The following is a 19,477-nucleotide window of genomic DNA, read 5'->3' on the forward strand; positions in this document are numbered from 1 at the left end:
GCTCCTTCCCGACATTCTGTGTGCGCATGGCAGGCTCCCTTCCCCTCGTGACTCTGTAGTATTCCAGCTAGGAACATGCAGCTTATCCGTGCTGTGGGCGGGCACGTGGGTGGTTTCCAGTTGGGGGCTGTAAGTAGTTCCGGTAGAACACTCCAGAATGGGCTTGCTGCCCTCTTGCCTGGTGGGAATTGACCTAGGAGGAGAATTAGAGACGTTCAGCCTTAGGGGATACCATCCATCTGTTCCAAGTAGCTGTGCTCGTAGAAGCCTCCACCGGATGTGTGAGTCCTGCTTCCTCCGAGGCCTCGGCAACGCTGGTGGTTCCTGTCTTTGCCACTGTAGCCCTTCTGGCAGGTGGGCTGATGCCTCACTGATGAGCACCTGCTCAGGGTCCGCGGGCCGCTAGGATATCATTTTTTGTGAAGTGTCTGCTCAAGTCTTTTGCCCATTTTTTAAGTTGGGTTACCTGTCTTTTTCTTACTGATTTGTAGTTCTTTATACATTTCACTACGTCCTGATGGATTTTCTGCTTGATGTCTTCTGCGCGTTTCGTCTCACACCGATTGACACTCTTGTTGGGCGCATGTGTGGTAGGGGTTATGTTGTGGAGAACTGGCTCCTCCATCAGTACGTAACGTCCGTTTATCCCTGATAACCTTCCTTGCTCTGAAGTCGGCCCTGTTGGAAATTAATAAAGCAGCGACTCCTGCTTTATTTTGCTTAGTGGTAGCATGGTATGTCTTTCTCCACCTGTTTTCTTTCAATCTTTATACTTTTAATCTTTATATTTAAAGTGGGTTCCTTGTAGACAACATATAGCTGGGTCCTGTTTTCCAATCCACTCTGACAATCTCTGTGTTTTAATTGGTGCATTTAGACCATTGATATTCAAATGATTACTGATAGTTATTATCTACTATATTTATTAATGATTTCTATTTGAGGCCCTTGTTCTTTTTTCTACTTTTGTCTTCCACTCTTTTCTGCCTTTTGTGGTTTTAATTGAGCATTTCACGATTCCATTTTCTCTGCCCTCTTAGCATATCAGTTATACTTCTTTTTTAGTAGTTACTCTAGAGTTTGCAATATACATTTACAGCTAATCCAAGTCCGCTTTCAGATAACATTGTAGTGCTTCACAGGTAGTGGGGGTACTTTATAATAATACCACAGTAACCCTAATTCCGCACCGTCCCTGTGTCATCGCTGTCATTCATTTTATATATTATTAGCATGTATATTCAAGCACGATATATCCATAAGTACATACATCACTGGAACTATTTCGAACAAACTTTTATCTGCGAGATCAATTAAGAATAAGAAAAATAAAATGTTTTACTTTCACTTATTCCTTCTTTGATGCCCTTCCTTTATGTAGATTAAGTTTCTGACCTATATTACTTTCCTCCTCTCTAAAGAGTTTTTAACATTTCACCCCAGCGGCATGAGAGAGGCAGGCCAGATGGTGCATTCTAATACATGTGAGGGGCAGGCTGAGACAGGCCTTGTTGGCCTGGAGGTGACCCCACCTTCGGCCCCAAGCCCTGCTGTCCCAGCTTCCGACCTACAAATGAGTCTTGGGGCCTCGGCAGTGAGTCTGGCTCCCGCCTTATCCACTGCATGGCCCTTTTGGGACCCAAAGCGGCCCCAGTTCAAGAGCCTTACTCAACTGTGGACTCAGGGTGGCGTGTGCGAGTGGTCATCCCTTTCAGAATGTGCCCAGCGTCCCCAGGGGAAGCCATCTGAGCATCGAGGATGATGCGTTCTTCTCTTGGGGGGTGGGAGCCCTCAGAGAGTCAGGTTTGGGCTGTCGGCGGGTGACTGTGCCCATCTTTCCGGCCAGCACCCCTGATGGCCCCCAAAGCAGTGAGGACGCCGAGCACCGTGTTCCAAGAACTCCGGAAGGCAGAGCAGGAGGGGTGGCTGCATGGCGGGCCCCCCGCGCCCACCAGGCACTGGGATACTGTTCAGTTTAATGTGTTACTCATCCTGTTCTCTGTCTGCCGTGGGGGGACTGAGCATCACAGACACAATCAGACACAATGCCGAAACGGCGGCAGTGTCACCTCCAGCTGTCGAGTCATCCAGCCTGTGAAATGGAGCTTAGCTCTGCCACCGAGGGGACTGTCATTTCACACTCTGCCTACTGCTCGGGGAGTCGCCAAAGTTAGTCACAACATTAAGTCAGGAGGCGACATTTTTAAAAACAAGATCCAACAGCCTGCTGCCAGAGAGGTGGGCGAGGCCCTGCTAAGCACTTCTTACTACTTTAATTGGGGAGCCATTTGCACCCCCCAAGTGAAGATGCACATTCGGTTTCTTTTAAGTCGAGTCTAGTTTTCATCAACCATCTCAGTGAATAAATTCTGGCTGAAACGGCAACAGGCGGAAGTGGTTCCAGGTCTCACAGGAAGGTCAAGGTGGACTCCAAGCTGAGGCAGGGCATCTGCTTAAATTGGACTGTTTAACCCGAGTGTGTGTTTAATGTGCAGAGTGGCTCCCTGACTGCTCGCTGCAGACCCAGAAAGTCACTGCACTGTGTTCTAACCTCATGTGGAGATCAAAGCTAAAAATACTTTTTACATCCAGCTATAAATGGTCAGACATAATTAGCACACTTACAGAAACAAAAATAAATATAGGGCAGTGGGGAAGTGAGAGTCTCTAAAAGGAGGCGCAAACTTTTGAGTTTCACGGTTGCAGCAGTTTTTGGGGATCCCCAGAGTCCCAAGCACAGGTCTTCCAGAAAGCGCTTGCCAAGTGACCAACAAGCAGCGGCAGGGGAGCGCATACCAGCAGCTTGTCAGGGTGAGCAGGCAGTGGTACCGGGTGTATCGACAAAGGCTCATGGCAGGGCTTTCATGGTGAGTTGAAACTTTATTCTGCAACACACAACAGTTCAGGAACTGGCTGAATTCCATGAGGTGTCGCTCGGCTGTGTGTGAAAGGCATGGGTCCAAAGTGTGTGTGCTGTGTCTACAGTTTTTACAGGGGTGTACAAAGGAGAAAGCTGAAACGGTAACAAGGTTCTGGGTGATGAGTCCAGGAGTGCTTGCAAGATAGTCTGCAGTGAACGTCTAATGGGAAATATTTTTAAGTAGGCGGCAGCACTGGTGTGTTCAGGGGGCATCCTGGCTGTGCTGGTGGTGAACCGACACTTGGCGCTCACGTGGTGAGACTGACCCCCCCTCCCTCACACACAGCCATCCTGAGAATGGGGGACGCTGAGAGAAAGGCAAAGCTCCCTGCCTAGGACCAAACCGCAGGAGTTGGCTGGAGGGGTGAGGGGACGCGTAGGTGGAACGGAAGTTAAAGCAACAGCCCCGCCTTTGGAAAGAGACAACAGGAACCTGAAGTTTGATCCTGAGCACAGTGGTGAACAAGGACGGAGTCTTTGGGCAGAAAGGCTTCCCTTCAGGGCCCCCCTGGGAGAGCAGGAGCTGCTAGACGGGCTGCGGGGGTTCCCAGCTCTACCAGCAGCACCTCCCGCAAGACCGCCAATCAGCTGAGCTCGGCCAGGCCTGGTCTGCTGCACAGAGCTGTGCTGACCAGTAAGGCCTGTGAACCCCGAACCAGCGGCTGTCACAAGCCTGACTCCTCCACAGAAGCTCTGAACAAATCAGTTTCTAAGAAGGTCCCAGATAACACCCAAGCTCTGCCGGGTGGGGAGCCCCTTGTGTGGTCCAGATGACAGCCCCTGTGGGTTTCCAGCCCATGCTTCTCGCTTCTCTCTCTGCGGCTCCCTGGCCCTGCACACGTGTACAAACCCTCTGCGCCTCATCCTCCCAGCAACATCCTCGGGGTCCTGCAGGGACATGGGCGCCTTGCTTTAGCTGTCACCTTCTTTCCGTCCGTCTTGTCGCAGGGAGCTGCAGGAAGAGAGCGGTCTGACCGTGGACACACTGACCAAGATGGGCCACATTGTGTTTGAGTTTGTGGGCGAGCCGGAGCTGATGGACGTGCACATCTTCTGCACAGACAGCATCCATGGGACACCCACGGAGAGCGACGGTGAGTCCCAAGGCCTGTCCCTTCTCCACCGGGGTGAGGAGCCGGCACCCAGCAGCCCGGCCTCCTCTCCACCCCTGAGAGGCTGGCTCTGCATGGCGCCGGCACCCGACCCAAGCCCTCCTTGTCTGTGCCATGTCGGTCACAACCAAGTGTAAAAGTTTGTCACGTTCCTCCCACAGAACTGCCCGGTGGGTTCCTCACAAAGGCCACTTTAAACCTGCTGTTCTTTGCCCCCACTACAGAAATGCGGCCTCGATGGTTCCCACTGGACCAAATCCCCTTCGCTGACATGTGGCCAGATGACCACTACTGGTTTCCCCTCCTGCTTCAGAAGAAGCGGTTCCACGGGTACTTCCTGTTCCAGGGTCACGACACCATCGTGCACTACACACTGCGCGAGGTGGACCACATGTAGAGGCAGAACCGCCACCAGCACCCCCACTCCCCTGCGTGAGGCGGACCACGTGCACAGGCGGAACCGCCATCAGCACCCCCACTCCCCTGCGTGAGGCGGACCACGTGCACAGGCAGAACCGCCCCACCTCCACCCGAGAGAGAACCAGCTGCCGGACAGGCCCCCTGTTCGGCTCCCAAGCCCCGAAACACAGCCTAGGTCTTTTAAGTTTGTAACATGATCGGATGGAAAGGAAAATAAATACCATTTTTACCTTTTCAACATTTCTCACCCAGCCCCACCACAGCCATCCTGGTCCATCCTCAGGAAACCACTAGTTTGGCTGGGGTGACCCAGGCCACCGGAAACGGGAGGGGAGAAGACCCAGGCCCACAGGTCAAGGGGACAGCTTCTCTGACTGTCCCCTCAGTGGACTGCTGGTGGAGGGGCAACCAGCACTGATTTGCTCCGTGCCACAGACTCTTGTTGGCATCACGGAGGTGGACTAGTGGGTGTGTCCTCTCATCACCCCCTTTGTGATTCTTTTATAGTAGAGGAAACTGAGGCATGGGGCCCAGGCTAACGCATCATCGGCGAGCCACCCTCCCTTAGCCCAAAAGAACAGGGCCGTTTTGGCTCCGGTTTCTGGCCACGGCGGGGGGTGAGGGGGTGAGCGCACTACCCACTTACACAAAGAACTAAGAACTTGACCCAACTTTTATAAATGTTTAATAGTCCATGTTTACTGATGAAAAATCTGGGAACGTAGACCATCTGTAAACAATTCCAGTTTATTGGGTGTGGTAGTAATCGTAACTGATTCCTGCAGCCTGATAAAGTGCTTCACACGTAAAACTGACACAGCAAAGCCAGGGGAAAGGCCTCAGACACAGCCATCCTGACAGCCGGCGGCTCAGGGCCCAGACTCCATCTTCCCTTCCAGCCCTGCATCTTTGGCCAACGACCGGAGCGTGTCCTTGGTCACCACTGAGGGAGCTGGGCGCAGGCTGCTCCCACACCGCAGGCCCGGCTGAGGCAGCGGCTGAATTTCACTCCGGCCTTGAGGGAGCGGAAGCATCGCGGTTCCCGAGTGGCAGGAAGGCTCCCACGGGGATAACACAATCGGTGTCCTTTCACCAGGCAAGGCTGTGGTGGCACATGGGACAGCGCAGGCAGGAAGGGCAGAGGCGTGCAGGGTCCCCCGTCCTCCCAGCCTCTGCCTCGCAGCTGGAAGCAACCTCTCCACACCCCCCGCCCACAAGACAAAACAGAAAATGCCAGCCAACGGCCCAGGCTCAGGGCCCAGAGGAAAGCTCTGTGGGAAAACGTGGCCTCTGCCATTCCCAGCTGACACAACCTTCCCTATGTCACTCGCGAGCGTCTTCCTGTTGACCTGTACAGTGCCTGGGGTGGGAGGGGGCAGACTAGAAAGCGCCCCCAGATGAGCCTCCAAAAATGTGGCCAGGGCCCCCCAAAAGCCTGCTCAGTTCACGGCAGGGAGATGCCACCAGGAGCAGAGGCCGTTGGGACGTTCCCTTCAGAAAAGCACACTGAAGTCTTCGGTACTGGAATTCTCCACAGTGACCTGTGTAAGCAGCGCCTTAACCCTGTCACCCCCTCCAAGCTGCTGCCCTGCAGTGCGAGCTGTGCCCATCCCGCTGTCCCCCCTGCGGTAGGGCCTGGTTGGGGTGTCTGCGTAGTTCACTATCCGGCGGTGGCTTGTCCCTCGCCACCCACGACAGGCCCCAGGCAGATGAGCAGCAGCCGCTGAAGGACAGAAGCAGCCTGTTGGTCACGCTTTATGGCTCAAATGCACACAGTGCCAGAAGGAACCAGCCAGCCCTATGGGGCAGTTCGGATCTGCTCAATGTGCTGAGAACCCGTTTATACAGGAGATCAAAAAGCAAAAACAGCCCCCAAACAGCCTCTTCTGTCAGGTTCTGGGCGGGACGCTGCCCAAGAAGGCACATGGACACCGCAGGGCCTCAGGCTGGCGGCACAGCTAGCCTTGCCCCACACAGGCAGAATCGCGCTGGACGCTGAGGTGCATCAGCCTATCTGTGGGTGTAGTCACCCCAGAGCCCCCGCCTGCATCTCGGGGTCCTGCATGCCACAAGATGACATGTGCGGAAGTCAGACCATAGCAGACAGAAAACCCTGAGTCCGAACCTTGTCTGGCACCTCCCGGCTCATGGGACAGAGCTCCAGGGCGCCCGAGGGGCCAGTCTGCTCCACGGTCACCTTGATGGGACTCTGACCCAGAACTGCCGGAATGCGGGTCCCCTCAGCCCCCCAAAGCAGGTAGCTGGGTCTGCAAGTGCAGAGGAGGGGCTGGGAGGAGGGTTCTCTTCGCCCAGCAGTGAGGTCGGTTTTAAAAGGTTACCACAGCAACAGATGGGCATGCCCTCCCCTGCTCTGCCCTTCCGTCAAGGACGGGCATCTACCGAACAAGGACAGAGCAGCTCCTGGCACTTGGACTGGCAGCAGAAGCACCAGGTCACCTCTCCCGACACCTCAGACCTCGGCACTCAACAGGGTCACAGTGTGTGTCTGAGCATGTGTGTGTGCATGTATGGAGGGACATGGGACACTTTGCCCTAGAGGCCAGTCCCAGACCAGGGCCTCTAGGGCACTCGCTGGAGCTCATCCCCTGGAAATGAGCGCTGTTGGTGTGTCCAGCGAGCCCCGGGTCCCACCTTGCCTGTGGCTCCTGCTGCCGTTCACGCACTCATGCAGCCGCACCGCCCCCCACCCAGGGCCATCTGCTGGCCTCACTGACCAGTTACGTGTCCTGTCCAAGGTGTCCATCCTCGCTGCAGGGAAGTCCTGCCCTCCATAGGTTTTCAGCAGCCCTCTCCCCGCTCAGCTAATCCAGACGCCTCCCACCATCCCAGCACCCGCTCCCCAACACCATCCGCTGTGAAAACCATCCTTGCTGCCCTGCCCTCTGGGTATGGGGAGAAAACCAGGGCACCTTAACACTTCTCACCAGCAGACTAAAAGGCCACAGTGCCAAGGTCAGGGACAACCACAGCAGTCCCCGCATGGACGCTCAGAGGCCTGGGGTCATGCCCTTGGCCCTGCACCCCACACGGGGAGGGAAGCCATGGCACCTGGCCTGGCCTCCGGGCCTGACATCAGCTCTTCTGCTCGAGGAGCGGCAGCCCAAGGGGCGTGGGGGGCCAGCCGCCACCCGAAGGGAATTAAACAGGGACACACCATTTAGAAAGAAGTTTTAGTGAGGGTGCCGGGAGCTCTCGCCCCCGGGTCCTCTCGGCACTAGTGAGGAGACAGGCCATCCCTCGGGGACCTCGGCGGGGTCAGGGTGCTGTTGGGTCCAGCGAAGAGGCAGTGGAGCTTGGGCTTCAGGTCGTCCCACACCTTGCTCATCTAGAGACAGGGAGGAGGGGAGCGTGAGCCGGGCAGGGCAGGCGTCAGGCCCACCCCCAATGCACCAGTTCACACGACACCAGCCGCGTGCCTCGAGACAGCCTGTCTAGTAGCTGTGGTGACATAGGTCTAGTGCCACCACAGACCTGTGTCACCTCCCCCAGAGGTGCCTTCCCACTCCCTGCTCTGCAGCCCATTCCTTCAACAAAGCCCAAATGAGTGGGCACAACACCAGAGGTCTCTCTGTCCCCTGAACGCAGGACCAAAGGGGCAAAAGTCTGCTAGATAGGAACTTTAAGAAACGTGTCATTTCTAGCACGCTAACAGCTCTGCGAGTGCTGGCCCTCTGGCTCCGCAGGACACACACCAAGTGATCACACAAGCGAACGAAACGCAGCAGAGACAGGCCATGCCGCCAGCGCCTGCCAAGCACTCGGGACCCAAGTTGACAAAGGGAGACCGTGGGCATGAGGACCAGGGAGGCTCTGGTAGCGGGTGGCGTGTCCGAGATCAGCACTGGTGGCAGAGTGGCTCATGTGACAACAGAAAAGCAGAGTGCAGCCCTGGAACCGTGCACATGAGGCGGACTCCCGTGTCCACGTCACGAGACCGGGGGCTAGTCAATCACCTACACTAGAGAAATCTAGGACCAGGGTCCTGACAACCTAACCCAGGTGGGACGCAGACTCAGCTGGTGTCCCCTAGGTGTCTATCCTTGTCGCCTGGTGTCCCCCTAGGGTCCGCCCATCCCAGAGTCACCAGGTTTCCCACTAAAAGCACAGCTTCCTGAGTCCTGGCCCCCAGGGAGTCTGAGTCAGGGCTGTGCCAGCATCTGTACCCCATAATCTGAGTGTTGAATGAACACTCTGGGTGGTTGTGGCACCAGGGGCTCAGCTATCCACTGACCCGGTAAGTCACATTTGCCTCCCCTCCCGACTGTATCGATAACCTCCATCTCCTAGCCTGCAACATGCTCTCCAAGCTGCGCCAATGACCTTTCTGAACTACGTGTCTGAGTTCCTTCCATACACTGCTCCCAGCTCCCTAGCCCCCAGGCAGAGCTGCAGCATAGGAGACCCCACCCCCGCTGCCCGCCCAGGCCTCCATCAGGGCATGAGAAGCCCGTTCCTCTCCAGCCTGCAGGCCGGCGGGGCTTCCCATTAGTCTGTGTAGTGCCTGGTGACAGGGATAGCCTGGTCCAACTGTGCGCCCAGCACGGCCACAGACCTGGCACTGAGTGGCTACATGCAGCCCAGTTCCCACCGAATCCCCAAGCCTCTTGGGGAGGCTGGGGTGGTCATTTTTCATGCCATTTTTCAGAATGGGAAACTGGGTCACAGAAGTTAAATGATCCCATCAAGGCCGTAAGAGCTCACGACAGTCACTGGGATTTGAGACAGGGTTTTAGCAATTCTGAGCCTGGGCTCCCCACACATGTGTCAGGGAGCTAGAGGTGGCAACCAGCAGACACACCCTCCGAAAAGGTGACTGTGACCCCAGGGTTATCACAAAGGAGCCATGATGGCCCAAAACAGAAAGCGGAGGGCGCAGAACTGCACTGAGCCGGCAAACAGGACTGGACAGGGGTCTCCTCCTAAGTGTCCCTTCAGCCCTGGCCAGACAGGACCCCAGGCTGCTCGGCGATGGACACGTGTCACTGATTGAGAAGGGTGAGGCAAGACCCAGTGACACAAGCTAGAGCGATGGCTCTCGATAATTCAGGCTAGGCGAGTGCTGCTGCGGCTGGCAACGTCTCAGAACAACATTGTTCGTTTGTCCCCACAGGCATTAGGAGCCCCCATGTGGTGAGGCTGGCCAGGGTTTTCAAGGGGACATGCCAGCTCTGTCCCCTACCTGAGCTCTGATTCCCACCGTCTCTCCTCTCCACTTCTCCCAGTTCCTGGGGATCCTGCGTGCTCTACCTGACTTTGGGGGTTCCTCCAGATGAGAAGTCGTTCCTGCCAGGCTTGCTCTGCTCCCCCACCCCAGATCATGAGGACAACCTCAAGACTGGCGCTCTGGCCACTGGGAGACTAGATGTGGACGATGCTTTCCATCCCATGCTCACCCCAACCCCACTAACTCTCCTAAGTCATTCTTCAAGGCTGCTTGCGAGGGCTGCCAGGCTTGCAGGAGGGGCAGCACAGAGCGGGGCGGGGTGGGGGAGCCCACCTCCTTGTGCCCTTGGATCTGGGAGTTGACGAAGGCCCCGAGGATGTGGGAGGTGAGGGGCAGGTGCGTGTGGACCAGCTGCATCTCCTGGTGCAGGCAGTACAAGGAGAAGTGGTTCCGGAGCTCCATCGTCTGGATCGCATTCTCCTGCTGCAAAGCAAACGGCGTCCCTTGCTCGCAGCCCGGTGGACAGTCACAGCCAACACGCTGCCGTCCTCCTGGGCCCAGGGGCTCCGGCCCTCCCTCTGTGTAACTGCCACACAGCCCAGCCAGGCGTCCAGAGGTGCTGAGGGAATGCCGAGGACAGCCACGGTGCGGCTCCAGCTCTGGGGTGCAGCCGGGCCAGGTGTGGAAAGGCCCCCAGAAGGCAGGTCCCGGCACCCGCGCCCCACGCGCACCCCGCCCCCAGCACCTCCACGATGCGCGACTCCAGCTGCTCCACGGACTCAGGCTCCCGGCCGTGCACAGCGGCGCTCATCTGCCTCTTCATCAGAGTGTACTTGTGCAGGGCCCGCTGGTGCTTGTGCAGCACACCCTTCTCGTGCCGCTCACACAGGTCCTGCGGGGGGCACGGGCAGCGCTGGGACGGGCTCCTCCAGAAGGCAGCTCGCCCAGCCCCGCTCACTCGCTACACGCGCCGACGTGTTCATGGCACAGCACCTCGGGGCAGCAGGCCCAGGCTCCCACCGGGAGGGCGTCGCGGTGCGAGTCAGCACCACAAACCAAAACCCCTGTGAAACGGGCCGCGCGGGCAGGCCACAGCCCAGAGCACGGAGCAGCGCCCACCGCGGGGCGGACGATGCGGGGACACCACACGAGGCCTTCCTCCCGCCACGGCCCTGGCTCCCGGGCTCCTTGGCCATCCCCCTGGCGCCACACCCGGTGACATCACAGGATCCTCAGCAGCTCTGCGCCAGCCAGGGAGCCGCCCAGACTCACTCTGTAGGATTGCAGCAAATCCAAGAAGAGGTTCAACTTCTCCACCACATCGTTCTCTTCCTGTTTGCCCTAGAAAACGAGGGCGGGTCAAACAAGGCCCCGCCGGGGCGCGCAGGCCACGGCTGGCCCTTCCACGAGCACCAGCTACCTCTGCACAACAGACCCTCCCACACAACCACCCCTGGCCACGAGGCAGAGAAGCCCCGGAACCCAGCAGCTTGTGACAAGAACAAGGGCCTCCGCCCCAAGGCCGCCTGGCGCTCGTGCTCGCCGTGCAGCACTGCATGTCCTTCCAGTGTTCCAAAGCCATCATCTCCCCGGCACGCACACCAAGACAGCTGGGTGCTCCCACCCCCGGGGCCACCAGCACTCCGCCCACACCACAGGAACCTGAGTTTCCATGTGAAGCTGGGCGCTTATGAGAAAGGGGAAGCAAACGGGAGGGCTGCTGCGGGACTGAGGGGGTCACGGCAGCTCCAACTAAAGGGAAAACCGCACAGGCCCAGAGGGGACAGAGACAGGCGACGGTCTTCAGCTGCAGAGGGAGCGCACCTGAGAGGTTCCCTTTGGCACAGTGAACACAGAAGTGTTAGCGCCTAGGCTGGCACAGTAGATGACGAAGGGCCGCCTGCAGCCACACCGAGTGGCCCAGGAGGGGAGGGGCGGGCCAGACAGGCGCTCACGTCTGCATCCCACACACGCCTTGGCACACAGGCGACAGACACCGCAATCAAGACAGGCCAACAGGTGCATACGGAGAGCCCGACAGCTCACTTCCGAAACCACAGAGGCCCAAAGTGGCATTGGATTGGGGGTGGGGGCCCTGGGGAGGTCATGCTCTTGGAGTCATCCACCGCGTCCTGGGGACACAGATGTGACGAGGTTGGCTACACACCTCTCCCAAATGCAACGCCAGCACCTCTGGGAAACCAGGTCCCTTTTACAGCCCCTGAGCTCCAGCCGTGGCAGATGGCACAAAGCTCATGCCATACACCACAGAGGGCGCAGCCAGAAGCAAGCAGAAGACGAGAAGACATGAAGAGGAGGACCAGTCTGAGGGGGTGCACACACACTGGCCTGGGAGCCAGCAGCTCCTGCCCAGGCTCTGGCACTAATTCGGGGGACCGTGGGCCCTCAGGCCCACTGAGCTCCGAGGTTGCAGGCCACTCCACCCCATACCCACAGCAGAGACTCTATCCAATAAGGTTACAGGCAAGTCCCCACTGGCCACAGGTGCCCTGGATCCTCCTGACTGGGCAGAGGGGCACAGACTGGAGGTCCGGCCCCTGGTCTATAGCAGCAGGGATTCCGGGGTCCCCGCTGCTCGTGTCATTTGCTAACAAGTCCCATTTCTCATTCGAGCTGCACAAGACCCTAAGCCACTAACCCCTGTGCCTTTACCACATCCTGTCACCGTGGAGCAAACAGCCCCACGTTGAGTCTCATTTGTCCGGCCAGGCTGGTTATCTAGGTCTCCTAACAGGTCCGGGAAAAGAAAATGAGGACACGTGAAAACAGCATTAGGAAAACAAGCCCTCAATGTCTTTACTTGTTCAGCAAGAGTGAAACGGAACTCTGCTGCACTGGAAGTCCTGATGGGTCGTTTGTCTGACCCAGTTTCATGCTAAAACTATTAATTTCAGTATTCAGGAAATAAATCCTCTTCAGATGTTAATTTCAAAGCAGCATTGATGAGAACAGACCAGAGAACCTTGGACCCGCGAGGAATGGCAAACTGCAGACTTGTACTGCCTCAGAAGCCTGACCACCCCCTCTTCAAGGTGGAAACACAGCACCCACACCTGAATCAGAAAATATCCTGGAAATGATCCAGTTAGGGATTTGCACCATGTGTGGGGATTCGTGGTGCCCTGGCCCACTCAGCCCAAACCTCACCGGCTCCCTGGGAAGAGGGTGCTGCAACCAGGATAGCTTCATTTCCATGTTTTACACACTGAGCTTTGAGTAGATTCAACAGATTCACAGTTTTTTTAACAATCTAGTCCAGTCCGCTTGCTTTTAACTGATGGGTAAACTAGCCCAGGGACCAAAGTAACCTGCGCGAGGTCCCAGCACAAGACACTGCCGAGCGCAGACCAGGCTGCCCGGAGCTCACCCGCCTCTCTCTACAGCCTCGGTCCTCCCTCCGTGGAAACACGGGCACCTGTCAAGACCTGGAGAGGGCCCCAGGTCCAGCGCCAATTCCAAGAAACGCCAATGCCACCCCATACTCGGTTTCTAAAGGGAACACACAGGCACCAGGACCACAGAGCAAGAAAACCCAGGACTTTCCACAGGAGCAATGAGATCGTGTTCCCTTTCAGCACTTGCAGATGTCCTGGGCACTGGAGCACCCCACCTTGCACCTGAAAAGCCCCCAGTTCCAGTCACAGAGCCACCACGGCCACTGTGGTTCTCAGACTTGCCACTAGGCAGCTCTGACTTTCAGGCAGGTGGCAAGGCCTTCACATCACATTGTTTTAATCCTTTTAAAACCATCTCCTAGCAGCCTAAAGACCATTTCCCCAGGAACCAGGCAGCCGACTCTCACTCTCAGAATTAGGTAAGTTTTATAGCAGAAAAGCGCCTGGATGAACCCTCCTGCCTGGCGGAAACACTGCCTTCAGATTAACCCCGGATGATTACAGGCTCTTTGCAGATTTCTACAAGTAGCCCCTGCCCGTGCGGCCGAGGCGCTTGCTGAGGTTACCAGGTACCTAGGGCGACAGAGGCTCCAGAATGCTGGAGCTCAGTCCGTTCTGTGGTTAGCAAGTGGCCAATACTGATCCGGTCCACCCAGAAGTAAAGTCCAAGATGACCTTTTCAAAGGCAGATAGATTATAACTTCTCCGCAAAGTCTCAAGAGACCAGAACCCAATTTGTTTTTGTCATTAGCAACCCTCTGAAGAGCGTAAATGGCCAAGGGGAGCAAGCCAGAGCAGATGAGGACATGCAGTCCCAGCCCGAGGGCAGCGGTCCACTCGCTCAAGACTCAGCTCTGATGTCCATCTAAGAAGGAGGCGCTCCCACAGGCCAGGGCACAGTGTTCTTTGGGACGGGTACACAGGGCCATTCACTCACCTGCTGTGCAGCCTTGTCAGCAAGCAGTGCAAACTCAACGGACAGGCCTCTCAGTGCGTGTTTCAGGGAACCCCATGTGCTGCTGCTCAGAGTGGTCCAGGAGGGGAGCGGGGTCGTGTCAGACCCTAAAGCACTGAGGAAAATGGAACACACAGGACACACGCTACTCAGGCTTCGAAGCTGACCAGCAGCCCAACGTGACACCTCCCTTTGCCCGAACACCATGTCCTCCCAGGATGACCAGCACGTCTCCTGCCCTAGAGCCATACTACTCCCGCAGGAAAACCTAGGTGCCTGCTGGGAAGAGGGGATCTCGGCCCCCAGACCCGCTGAACCAGCTCTTCTCCACAAGACCCCTAGCTGACGTGTGCACGGGCAGGTCTGAGCAGCACATGTGGGAGACTGCTAGGGAGGGCGGAGTCCGGGGTGATGACCCCGCCTCTCCCCCAGAGCAGCGTCCCTTCTGAGGTCAAATCAAGCTTTTCTGAATCTAATCCTGACACTGGGAGAAATGACAGGAGAAACTGGCAAGCATTCGTGTGTTTGGGAATCCACATGTCTCTGCCCACATTCTCCACCCTTTCTCTTCTAAGTCTGATCTCCCATGTGCCCAACCCTCTTCTTCCCCGTTTGGAGTGAAACAGGTCAGAATGAGGGTTGTTATTATGGTAAATGCACCGTCTGCTCCAAGCCCAGCACCAGTCTGAAGAACCCTCCCCACCTAACCGTCCGTGGACCCTAACAGGGCCACCTACCTTAACTCCTTCCCGAATATGAGAAGGTCAGCAGCATTGTCAATGGCCCTCGTCGCAATCCGCTCAGTCCGATCGCGAATCTTGTAGAAGCTGTTGTAGATATTTCGGATCAGCTCACGGCTCACTGCGAACTGAGTCTGGATGTCAGCTGGGAGGAAGTCCTGACAGGTGAGGACAGAGGAAAACTGGATATCACCAGACAGGAAACACCTTTCAGCAAAGATGGCCCTAGGATGTGGAACAACCCATCCGACTGAGCAGGTAATGAGCCCAGAATCCCAAGTCCAGGCCCTGTGGAGACCAGCCCGCCTTCACGTCTAAAAGAGAAACAGAAGCATCACCGCGTGTACAGCACAAACTCTAAGCTGGATGGCCCCTGAGGCTAAGGCTCTAGGGTCCACTGAAACTGGATCAAACTCGAGGCCCTGCCAGAAACACGCAGAGAATAATTGTCCAGCTCTAACAGGTGAGGCAGAATTCTGAAAGGCTCTCCAGCCAAGAGGAGGCCTCTGCAGTCCTCGTTTATGCCCTAAGAATGATTTTTTACCAGCTTCGATCTTAACTAGTACTAACTGTGTAATGCGTAGAAAACAGAAAGCTTAGGAAATAAAAACAAAAGAGTCTGTATTTTTATATGGAGAAGCAGTTTAAGAAAGAAAAATCAAAAGCTACCATATAGCTACCTTAATCCTTTTGAGAAAAAGACCAGATTAACTAAATTTTAAAATAAACCAATGCTACAATCAATTCCCTGAAATCTGAAAAGCTGGTGACCAAGCGTATGTCCACCTGCGTGACAAAGAGCCTCGGGACGCGGTACGAGAGCCAGGGGGCTCTGTGCACAGGCAGCTCAGGCCCAGGCAGGCCCTCCTGCTCAGACGTTTGCAGCCTTGGCAAGTGGCAGCCTCCCCGACCTGTCCCGTCGTCTGCACATGGGTGCGACACCCACCATGTTACAGAGCCATTGAAATGAGGGTTACGTGAGAAAAGCACGTGACAGGTTTTGGCATAATCTTGGCACACGGAAGATGCAAAGTAAACGCTGTTAAGTGTGAATGTGATTATTGGTCTGATTAAAGGGAAGGCATACCCGAAGCTGGACAAATACCTTGGCCCGAGTAGCCAGTTTACAGTTCATGAATTCATCTCCAACACCCTGAGCCGATTCCTTTAACTTGCTCTGTACATCCTGCAAAAGGAAGAAAGGAGCAACGTGACCCCCTACCAGTCACATCGGTCAGTGTGAGGCTGACTCAGCCCATGAAAAGCAGGATCCAGTCCTCCCCCAAGAGAAATGTGTCTCCATGTGTGTTCACTTTAACGTAAGTATTCGGTAATCTCGTCACTGTCTCTTGTTCAGCATTTTTTCCACTGAGCTTAATGAAGCCTGAGGGTGGCTGTCCGTGGGCAGGAAACCCTGACTTAACCCCAGCTCTGACGTGGCGCCCTCTCTCCAGGACAATGGTGACCCCATGTACAGACCCAGGAGGTGAGGCAGGTGTCGGGTTCATTACGTCCTGTTAGGCCCACATGGGACACACAGATGGACGCTAAGGTCTCTTCCTTCCTGTGAATAGGCCCACAGGACAGGGGACCCCAGGCCCCCGGGAGAGCTGATGGGCAGAGAGGGTGGCACTCGGGGTCCTGAGCCCAGCCCTCTGAAAGGAGGGCTCCTTGGCAAAGCCATGGCATAAGAAAAGATCCCACAAAGAGCCCCGGGAATTACAGAGAGGGTAACTGGCAGCTGTTGATGGGTCAGTGATCTAGAATTTCAGAGGTGCCTTGAAGGTCATCTGTCCTAATTCTCTCATTTTACCAAAAAAGAAAATGGAGTCGTGGAGTCGGGGAGGTTCCGGGGACGCCCTGTCTGTGTAAAGGCAAGGGGTCAGGGGAGCTTAGCCTGTCCTGACAGGACGTCACCCGGCACTGTGCCCACCGCACCCGCCACACCTCCTCTGCCTGTCTTGAGCTGCTTATAGCTCAGCTCCCACGTCCCTCCACATTCCTCTCTGGCAACAAAGTTCTCTGTTCCAAGGGAAGCTGTCCACCCGCAGGGAACAAAAGCTCCACATGCCCAGCTCACCGGTGGGTCGCAGCAAGCGTTCACGAATGCCTGCCATGGATCCCCTAGAGGGGGCAGCACCCAGAGTCCCCCAGGAGAATCACAGTGGGAAAGCCCGCAGCCTTCTCTAGGGGTGAGAGGCCGCTTCTACACTAGGAGGCGAGAGGGAAAGGAAGCCGGGCGCGCCCAGCTCCACCTCTGACCCTGGGCCTCTCTGAGCAGACTGAGGGCGGAGGCCAAGCCCCTTCCCAGGTCCCACCAGCAATGTGTCCTTGGAGCCCCCCTCCACCCCAGCCCACAAAGAGAAGACCTCTTCCTATAAAAGAGCTGACAGCCCCAGGGACAAGGTGCCAGCCAAGGTGGTGTCTTCCTCCTCAACCGGGAACGAGGTATGCCTCAGCTTCCTGGCCCGAATCTTGACTGCATGACAGCAATTTGGAGGCAGAAACCGCCGCTCTGGTTTCTAACTGAAATCACTGCATGCAGAGGCTGCTCCCCGGGCCTTGCGCCTGTCCCCAGCGCTGCTAAGGAGACTCGGCTGTGTTTCCAGCGGCTCGTCGCCCAGCATGGCCTTTTTCGGTAAACTCTCACTCGCCTCTGCAGTCTCCAGCACGTCCAGGAACCCCCACACACACACACACACACACACACACACCACACAGCCTTCTGTGTATCAGCTTCAGAGCCCACGGGACTGCACTGCCAGCCCACCTCTCCCCATGGACGCAGAGCCCTGCCAACCCAAGCCCAAGGACGCCTCTGAAAATCATACCCAACCTGCTATTTGGGAAGACAGTAAATCTTATTCATGGCAGTCATGTGCAAAATAGACTCCTTCAGGGCGGCAAACAAGAGAAATAAGAAAACATCGGGGAAACAGAAGCCCAGGGAACCCAGGATCTACCCACGTCTCTAATGTACTCACGGGACCACTAAAGGCCAGGAACAGCTTGAGGACGACGTCCTCGCAGAAGCGGGGGTGCCGGGCCACCAGGTTGATAAAGCGCTTCAGGGCTCTCCTCCGGGCCTCGATGAACTCCCTGTCGGCTGAAGACAGGGCACACGTCACACAGACTGCCTGGTGCACGTGCCCCCCTCCGGCCCGACACGGGCCATGCTGAGAAAGGGGCCAGGAGCAGGCCACGCGGTCAGCCCAGGGAACCGGACAACACACCCAGAGGCAACAGTCCCCCACCTCCTCACCCTGTCCCCACAGACACACCAGGGTCAGGAACTGCCTAGGAAAACCACGGAGTCTGTTTGTTTCAATCAACAGTATTTGATCCCTACCTCAAACCATCTCAATTACAGACGTCCTCTATAATCCTGTAACAAACAGGTGGGGTTTGCTACACCCGTTATTTCACCCGTTTTCCTACTCACATCGCTTAGAACTCACTCTGCAGTGGATCCAATTATTAATTGCTTTCACTCAGTCACCTATTTTCACTTCAATGAAAAAAGGTAGAAGTGTACACTGATACATTAAGGGTATTTAAGTCCAACCACAAATAGAAATAGTATCTCAAATATTACTTTTAAGTTATTGAAAAATGCCCCTTGGGACCAGCAGGAGCCCTTCTACAGAAGGCTGCACTGTCATTAGCGCTGAGCCCCACCGTGAAGCGTTTGCGCCCAGTTTCCAGGTCCGAAACACTAGCTACCCTTAACGGACTCTGATGGTGGGTTCAGTAAGCATGTGCCTACCCCAAAATGTTTTCGTCTCTACTGCCCCGAGCATTCCTTCCCCTTCAATGGGACGTGATTTGCTCTGTAGTGCTCACGTGGGACGATAAGAAAATTACATTCTCTAAACTCTGGGCTGGCCGGTGACCAGTGAGAGGCAAAAGTATTTACATACAATTTTGAGACATTTCAGAATGCTGACAACTGGACTACTGCATTAAATCCCAAGCTATTTCCCAATTCAAGTACGTTGTTTCTTTAGATCATCAAGAAAATGGCAGAAAAATCAAATGGTCGACTTTGAGCACTTGCCTTCTCGAGTTTTATTTAGAATTTGGGAAGAGGGCTGTGGGAGAGGATCACTGAGAGCATGAGGAGGCGCCGCCCGCGCCCCCGGCAGGCCTGGGAGAAGCAGGCCGTGCAGCGGGCCTGCGACCTGTGGTCTCACCTCACCCCAGGTAACTACAGGTGAAGCAACGAAGATGTGGCACTTTTGATTTTCTTTACAATGCAGGTTAGTCACCTCCCTTGCGCTTACTTCCGTGTTCCCGGGAGAGACCACCTAATGCCATGGTGCTACCCACTGCTTAGTTGCCCACTCTTTGCAAGAGTGGGCAAAACAAACAGTGCACCTGGTCCCCCACTCAGGAGCCACGGCCAGGAAGGAGAACTGGGGTACACTCTTTCTTCCTTGCACAATGGGGGCCTCCCTACATGTCAGTTACCCAGCAGAAGGCTCATGTAGGTCAAGGGTACCAGGTGACGTTGCTATCCCCGCACCAGGCCAGGGAGCTAAGTAAGGTACAGCTGTGACCCCGGATAGCGGAGGGGCTGGTACTGCAGCCCTGCTGCCAGCCCTCCTGCTGGGGCAGAGGGCTGGAGGAAGACTCAGATGGCCACAGGCAGAGTGGTATCCACCACAGAGCCAGGACCTCAGCACGCTGCGGGGGGCCCTTCCAGACGCTCGTCCCCTCCCCGACCTCC

At 56.1% G+C, this 19,477-nt stretch overlaps 2 protein-coding genes across 2 annotated transcripts in view; one reads left to right on the forward strand and one right to left on the reverse strand.

Annotated features, from left to right (window-relative positions):
• The window catches only part of NUDT1 (nudix hydrolase 1), a 13,174-nt gene extending 8,484 nt beyond the window's left edge, over positions 1 to 4,690 (forward strand). Inside the window, exons 2-3 of the mRNA XM_019637551.1 lie at positions 3,869 to 4,014; positions 4,257 to 4,690. Coding sequence (XP_019493096.1) covers positions 3,869 to 4,014; positions 4,257 to 4,429 — 319 coding nt within the window. The 3' untranslated portion in view covers positions 4,430 to 4,690. The remainder of the gene's footprint in view (positions 1 to 3,868; positions 4,015 to 4,256) is intronic.
• A 429-nt stretch (positions 4,691 to 5,119) lies between these two features.
• The window catches only part of SNX8 (sorting nexin 8), a 56,616-nt gene continuing 42,258 nt past the window's right edge, over positions 5,120 to 19,477 (reverse strand). The window contains exons 4-12 of the mRNA XM_019637418.1: positions 19,299 to 19,353; positions 17,733 to 18,097; positions 15,854 to 15,934; positions 14,746 to 14,906; positions 13,991 to 14,123; positions 10,910 to 10,978; positions 10,383 to 10,529; positions 9,971 to 10,120; positions 5,120 to 7,798 (exon numbers count right to left, since the gene is read on the reverse strand). Coding sequence (XP_019492963.1) covers positions 7,688 to 7,798; positions 9,971 to 10,120; positions 10,383 to 10,529; positions 10,910 to 10,978; positions 13,991 to 14,123; positions 14,746 to 14,906; positions 15,854 to 15,934; positions 17,733 to 18,097; positions 19,299 to 19,353 — 1,272 coding nt within the window. The 3' untranslated portion in view covers positions 5,120 to 7,687. The remainder of the gene's footprint in view (positions 7,799 to 9,970; positions 10,121 to 10,382; positions 10,530 to 10,909; positions 10,979 to 13,990; positions 14,124 to 14,745; positions 14,907 to 15,853; positions 15,935 to 17,732; positions 18,098 to 19,298; positions 19,354 to 19,477) is intronic.

Source organism: Hipposideros armiger, unplaced genomic scaffold (genome assembly GCF_001890085.2).
Source record: "Hipposideros armiger isolate ML-2016 unplaced genomic scaffold, ASM189008v1 scaffold_33, whole genome shotgun sequence".
In the NCBI taxonomy this organism is placed as follows: domain Eukaryota; kingdom Metazoa; phylum Chordata; class Mammalia; order Chiroptera; family Hipposideridae; genus Hipposideros; species Hipposideros armiger.